General features: G+C 37.4%; 1 protein-coding gene across 1 annotated transcript in view; it reads right to left on the bottom strand.

Annotated features, from left to right (window-relative positions):
* LOC137972979 (phenylalanine--tRNA ligase alpha subunit-like) overlaps positions 1-7,500 on the bottom strand; it is a 27,572-nt gene that overhangs the window by 15,537 nt on the left and 4,535 nt on the right. The window contains exons 3-5 of the mRNA XM_068819677.1: positions 4,976-5,077; positions 3,873-3,991; positions 1,906-1,998 (exon numbers count right to left, since the gene is read on the bottom strand). Of these exons, the coding sequence (XP_068675778.1) occupies positions 1,906-1,998; positions 3,873-3,991; positions 4,976-5,077 (314 nt within the window). The remainder of the gene's footprint in view (positions 1-1,905; positions 1,999-3,872; positions 3,992-4,975; positions 5,078-7,500) is intronic.

Genomic DNA, 7,500 nt, shown 5'->3' with positions numbered 1-7,500 from the left:
AGAAAGGGAAAATCGGGCTTGCATTTCATTACGTGTACAGCACATGCATTTCTGGACATAAGCAGCAACAATACACTTATGTCCAGGTTTGCATGCAAATGTGAAAATTGCAAATTTTGCAACAAATCATCACAATCGAAAATAGTTAAAATCATGACTCTTGTTGGGGACTAGTGTTCTCTAGCTTTTCAGTGTTCTGTGATTTTTCGCAAAATTCCTGGAAATGAAACCCACTTGGATGACAGAGAATATAGAACTAGGAGCTGATGCTTTTAACCCTTCAAAGCACACAAACAATGGAAATCATGTTGTCACCACGTACAGTACCATGCAAAAGAGATGCAGAAAGTGGAAGTACTTTTAAATCTTTGCTTGGGGTTGTCCAATTATTGAAATTCAAGCCTTGGGGAATTGTAAAATGATCTGAGAAATGGTCATACCAACGTTTCGTTCATGTTGCCAATGTCAAATAAATAAAGATGTAATGCAAAAAAAATTGTCCCTTCGTTTTACCTAAATTACTCCACTGTATAACTTGATAGTGAAAGTTACCTTTTTATGAAGACGAGTAATAACAAATGAGGAACTTAAAACCATTGCAGTTACGATCAACAGACGAGGATTTTGTGAAATATGATGAAAAGTTAAACAAACATGTAAAAATGCATTGCCACATCCCGAGACCCCAAGTTCCTGCGTCCCTGCGTCCCCATCCCACTTTTCGACACAGCCCTTCGACACTATACACCGGAGTGGCATTTCATGTTTACTCCCTGGCAGTTCGTAGACCTTACTGGATACATGTCATCAGTAACAAAGCAGTAGCAGACCTTTCTGGAAACAAAATGTCGTCTGTACACATGTATGTTAATTTCAGATTTACAAAAACTATTTCTCTGAATGTAAAACTATTCCAGAATGACTCGCTCAAGACCCTGAGTTTCATTGCCTGGTCTTGTTTGTTTATTCTCTTACAAGAAAAATCAACAGTCACTGGGATCAGGTTAATTGGGGAAATATTATTGACAAAAAAGGCAGGAGAAGAGAAAAAGATAACATGTTGCTCTCATACGAATTCCCAACTCTAGGTATCAAAAGTTGGATGGCACAGCTTTTGCTACATGTACTTCATTCCTCCTGCGATGATGCTGTTCTCGGTTCGCTCGCCAGGCTTGTTATTTTCAAAGAATGAAACCTGATATCGGTGAACAAGTCCAGCACTGAGATTCGACGATCAATATAATTTTCCTTCAGATCATTGCATTTAATTAAGAAGAGATGTAAAATACATGAGTCGTTGCATTACTTGCTTGGGTGCACGGCATGCAAATATTTCTCAATTTTTACATTGGACATTAACATTCGATTCACAATAAAATCCATTGCACGGTAAAGCTCACTGTTTTGCTTTTAGATTTTAATCCACAAGATTGTAGCTTTGAAGAGAGGACACACAGAAATGATAGCCACTATCTCGTTTTCTTATTAAACAGTTCCCTTTGTTATTTAAGCGAGGAGTAACACTTTCGCAAAAGTTGGACATGGAATGACCTAAAACCACCTACAACCACCTCAAAAAAAATCTACAACCATCTACAACTACCTATATGCACTTCCAAAAATGGGGCTGGACAATCTGCGAGCCAGCGAGCCATGCAAATTTCGCATTCAAGTTTAAGCACCCATTTCAAATAGCACTGACAAACAGTTATTAAGTCTAAGCACTCATTTTAAAACTCATGACTCACGGCCATGACTCGCATGGCTCGCAGCCATGGCTCCCATGACTCGCTGGATCGCACATTGTCTTAACTCTCAAAAAATCAACAACTACCTCAAAAACATCTACAACCACTCACAAAGAACTTGTTACAATTTTCTGTTAACCTTGAAATAATTACAAACCTTGAAAGCATATCTGCTGTTAAATCAGCTTCAAGTTTGGTAGGTGTGGTGCTAAATTCGCTCCCTTTAGTTACAAAAAAGCTCTTGATGATTCTAAAATAAATAAGATAAAATCTGTCACATCACAGTCCTTCATACATCATAAAATGAAACCTTCACTAAAAAAAATGTGACTTTCTGGGAAAATGTTGTGCTACATGTACATGTACGTTCCTGGTTAAACAGTTGGAGATTTTTAGCATTCATTGATCATCTGTTAGAACATTTTGCTAAAACATGTTTCCTCAGGTACAGAACTTGACACGTTCTGCACCAAATTTTATAGATACCAAGCAACAACAATACACTACTACTACTGCTAGTACAATCCTACCAATAATAATAATGATAATACTGCGCACTAGTGGCTCAGTTGGTTGATCGCCGGGCTGCCATATTGGAGGTCATGAGTTTGATTCCAGCTGGACCAACACTCAGGATCTTTAAAATATAACTAACACTACAGTGCTGCCTTTGCAATGACATAATGCAAATGGTTAGACTCTCTAGTCCTCTTGGATAAGGACGATGAACCATAGGCCCAGTCTCTCAACCTTTCAAGGTTCATAACCTGTGGGACATAGAGGAACCCACACGCTATACATACCGTAGTTATTGGGTAATAAGGCAGACGGTTTTTTCAAGAAAAATCTGTCTTTGGGTGGCAAGTTAGCGTTAAAATTGGGGTGCGTCTTATAGCCAAGTATTTTTGTGCAACAAAATCTTATGATCACAATTTGAGAAGAACTTGCAGTTTAAACAACACAAGAAAAGGAAACTAGTTCTCTATTAAAAAATAATAGTGCTTTTAGAGACCTTTAGAACCCTAAACGACTTCAAGAGAAAAGCAAACAAACGGGAATTTGCATACATGCTTAAAAGCACGTGCTCAATAACGTGATACCCAGGACAACAATACAATCGTTCGAACCTTGTTTCGAATTCTGAGAATCATGTTTGTCGCTCACATGAAAAGTTTCTTCTCCGATCAAACAGTGTGGAGATAAAACATACCTTAGTTCATCCAGCCTTTCTTGTGCACTGAAATTTGCATCCTTGGTAGGGTGTTGATATTCATTTCAGGTGTGAACTTTTAGCTTTTGTTTTTACGTATATCATTAAATGCGTGACTTTTTCACTTTGTTTACGTTAACAAAAAGAGTTTGCATGCCAATTGTGTAACGATAATAGTTCTCAAATTCATCACATCCTTTTGATAACTCTCAATTTTTTGGTGTGTCTTATAATCGAGTGTTTTCACATAATTTTCAGTTTGAGAACTTAGCTTGATTAAATTGCTAAGTCTGGGGTGCGTCTTATAACCAAGTGCGCCTTATAACCGAATAACTACGGTACACTGTAAAGAGTAGGGTATGGAGTTCCCGGTGTTGTGGTCCGTCTTCTGTTGTTTATCATGGTTGGGAGGGTAAATGCTCAGAGATACTACATGTACATGAAGCTACATCAAGCTACTCTAAAACCCGAGGATAGTAAAATAAGATAGAAAACAATATGATGACAATATTACAACTGCTAAATTCATTGGATTGATATGGAACAGAGTGCTCTGCTGTGTTGCTGATGTCCAGTCTGACTAAAGAACAGAAAAGTTCAGCTGACTGTAAAAAAATAGTCTCCTTCGTATCCGTTTTTTTGGATGTCACACTACGCTCCCTCTGAGGGTTGCGTGACGCCCCAATAACAGCTGCAGAGGAGACTATAAAAAAAGACAATTGCTTAAATTGTCCAGTTAAGTGCCAGGATCACTTCTAACTTTCGTAAAATATTTGTCCTGAGTAAGTGTAAGTGATAAGGGACCTAATTTTCCTTGTGGCATTTATTTATATGTACATGGAACTCCTCTGCTATAGTACATGTAATTTGTACAGTACCTTTCCTTCCCACAGCATAACTCTAACATTACTCACTGAGTTCTAATGAGTTTCCTCTTCTTCAGTTCTTTCATTTTTGTATCTGGGATTTCTGACACTTGTTGATCGCCAATCTTGATCAATGCAGCTTGGACCTCATCATGCACATTCTCAGCCTGGAAACAAAGCGATCATAAAAAGCCATCATGATGATAAATAACAATTAGACCTGTAGCCCTTGTGGGCTACGGGTCAATAGCCCATGAGGCGAAGCCAAATGGGCTATTGACCCGTAACCCTTGAGGGCGAAGAGTCTAATTGTTTTAGTATCACCCAACTAGTCGGACAGAAAAGGCAATATTAAAGTTAGCAAATGCAAGTTAAAGAAATCTTTAATTTGGAATTAAACGAAAGAAAGCGACACGCTTTTTGCTACTCGAGGACTATTACTAATAGTCCTGTAGTAGCGTAGCCAATCATGATGCAGGATTTGCATTAGTCCACTAGTTGGGTGATACTAATTAACAATAAGAACCGTAGCCCGCAATAACCCATGAGGTGAAGCGGAATGGGGTATTGACCCGTGGCCCTTGAGGGTGAAGGGTCTAATAATTATTGTTTTAGTATCACCCAAGTAGTCGGACACAAAAGGCAATAATGAAGTTAGCAAATGCAAGTTTAAACATTATTTATTTGGGACTAAAACGAAAAAAAGCGTCATGCTTTTCGTTACTCGAGGACTATTAATAATAGTCCTCTAGTAGCGTAACCAATCAAAATGCAGGATTTGCATTAGTGCACTAGTTGTGTGATACTTATAATAATTATTACTATTGTTACTGGCTGAGTGTGATTAAGTATTGTGCTAAGAAAGCAGGATGCTCTTCAACAAGGCAAGGATGTGGATATTAATAAATTAATGTCCTTGCCCTTGTTCTCTTGGCAAAACAAACAGTAAAACTCCATCCCGTACAGGATAAAAGCTTGACCTTCCACCTTAAAGAACTGGGAGTCAAGTCCAGACCAAGTGTGATGTCATATCCTCTTTCACATCATAAAAATAATACATTATTATTCTACATGTTACTGACATCCCTTCACAATATCATTAAGTTACATGTGTAACATGTATCATTTTAGCTCATATATTATTTCCTTACCTTTCGCATGACCCTGGGTCCTCCCTCAGCTTTTTTGTCAACCTGAAGCCACCCTGCAGACATAGCCTTGCTAAAACCCACATTTGCATGAGGACCAAGTTTCTGTCAGTATCAAGCATGAATATTTTTTTTATTACAATAATGCATATGTTGCAGGTCATTTTGTTCCTTAGGTTTATTTGCAACCAAACTAGGTCATTTTGTTTCAACCTAGGTCATTTTATTTTAAACTAGGTTGAAATTGATAGTAGCTGGAAACATCAGCAAAAACCCATCAATAATTAGTAAGTACATATACATGTATTGGTTAGTAAATTGGTCCTAGGGGAAAGGGGATGAACTTAGTGCAGCTTAGATTTTCATGAGTATTTTATAAAACCCCAATGGTTGTCAAGTCTAGGCACTGATTTTAAATGGTTAGCATTAAGATTGAGGTTTAGGCATACAATGCATGATAACCGATTGTACTTTTCTTTCTCAGAGCTTTTTAGGACATTGTTCATTGATGAATCTCCTTAGGATGGCAGAGGGCAACAATATTGAATTATTGTCCAAGGAATAGAAGAACTGAAACACATACATGATGTATCGTTGACTTTTAATTTGCTTAGTTATTTCCTCTATCTTTTGCTTACTTTGAATTCGTATTAATCAAAGGCAAGTAAAAACAAAACTTTGAAAAGTCAGGAAAAATTAATAATCTATTGATTAGAAGCCATTTTGTAGGCTCTTGTAAGTGTTATATCTTTTGAATTATGAAATAAAATATTTGTTACTTTTTTTCAATTTTGCTGAGTCTGCTTGTAGTGATAAATCCAAATTTTGTGATTATTTTGGGACAGTCCCCTTCAAGTTCTCCGATTTGAGCAAGTAGCACATTTGGATGAAGGGGCGTTTCCTTTTCCATTTTATTAATTTTCAGCGCCACATAATCCTGAAGTTCGAACTTCTTCTTTTTCTTCTTCCCTTTCTGGTGCATGATAACTGCAAAAGACAGACTGCTGGTTGTCTGCAAATAGCGCTGACAAGCAGTATTTAAGTTGAACACCCACTTCAAACAGTGCTGATAAACAGTATTTAAGTCTCAGGACCCATTTTTGAGCAGTTAGCTTTCAATAACTGTGATTCAGGGTTAGTCTGTAGTCCGCGGTCTGCATTTGGCAAGTGTCAGATTCCAAAAACCACTTCATACGGCATTTTGCCAATTGTTCTGTGAATGGTTATGTGTTTTTTTACAAGCGGTTTCTCCAAGATGATGACACCAGTGGTTCGGAGACGAGTTCTTTTCTTTGATTAAACTGTAAAGGTTATCTTTTGTTGTTCTATTTGCCTGTGTCACCATCTTTTTTTCACTGTGGGAACGCTGTGTTTGCAGCGAAAATCGGTTTGTTATATCATGACTAGAAATGATGCCTTGTTCCTGGACCAGGTGTATTTTGCATAGCGAAGTAACAAAACTTACATGTAGTTCGCACAATATTTGACTATTTGTCCTTCAGAATCAAGAGTCCACCTCTTTCAAACAATTTTTGCTTTCGTTGCACAGTGGAGACTCAGAGTGTTTTTCATTCTTCTTCAGATAAATTTAGCCTATGGACCCTTTAACTTCTTCACAAAGTTCCATCTTCGGCCTTTTAACTGTGTATGAACTGAAATTTTTCTAAGTCTCACTTTCTGTCATTTACGCATGTGCGAAATGGTAGTTGTCGTGAAGGCTTGGAAATAGCTTAAACTCATTGGTAGAAAAAACATCTAGACGCTTTCAGTTGCTGATTCGATGGCTTAGCGATTAATACAGAGGAGACGTAATCTCAGATGTCCCATGGTGCGAGGGTTCGAATCCTTGGAGCGGCATGGAATGTTGTGAAAGTTCAAGGTAAGAGAGACAGTCCGTTGGTAGTAAGCAAGGACAGTAAGGGGGAAGGAGAGGGAGAGACGGTAAGTGGACGAAAAACGGAAGTGTTTTCTTTTTAATTCCCCCTAAAAATCCAGGCTCCATTTTTTTTTAAATTACATCCCCAAAAAAAAGGGGAAACCCTTTTTTAGACAGTTCATAATAACCTAGGTTGAAACAAAATAACCTACAGTAGTTCAAAATATTTTGACCTAGCTTGAAATCATTTTGACCTAAAGTACATTTCAAACTACAACACATACTTAATAATTAAAAATACAGTGTACAATGTTCTTAGGACACTGCATTTACAAAAGGAACTAAATTTTTTGGAGAAAAGGAAGAATAGTAATAATATTATTCTTGTTGTTGTTTAATCCATTGAGTCCTGAATAATCAGTGCATATGAAAGGCAGAATTTTCTCCTCAGTTACATTAAGACCCTGTGTACTTGTCTTCTTCCTAAGCTGTTAAATGGTGACAGAGCTCTCTGGACAAGAGTTAAAAAAAATTGCTCAAGGGATGCTGCAGTAGAAGGAAAGTTTAGCAATGATGCCAATAATAATAATAATAATTTAAGGGCTGTATTCCACAGTATGGCCAGCTAAATTTGAAATTCTCATAAATCATT

The sequence above is a fragment of the Montipora foliosa genome, chromosome 10 (assembly GCF_036669935.1).
Source record: "Montipora foliosa isolate CH-2021 chromosome 10, ASM3666993v2, whole genome shotgun sequence".
Lineage (NCBI taxonomy): Eukaryota > Metazoa > Cnidaria > Anthozoa > Scleractinia > Acroporidae > Montipora > Montipora foliosa.
This window is presented reverse-complemented; position numbering and strand designations above follow the sequence as displayed.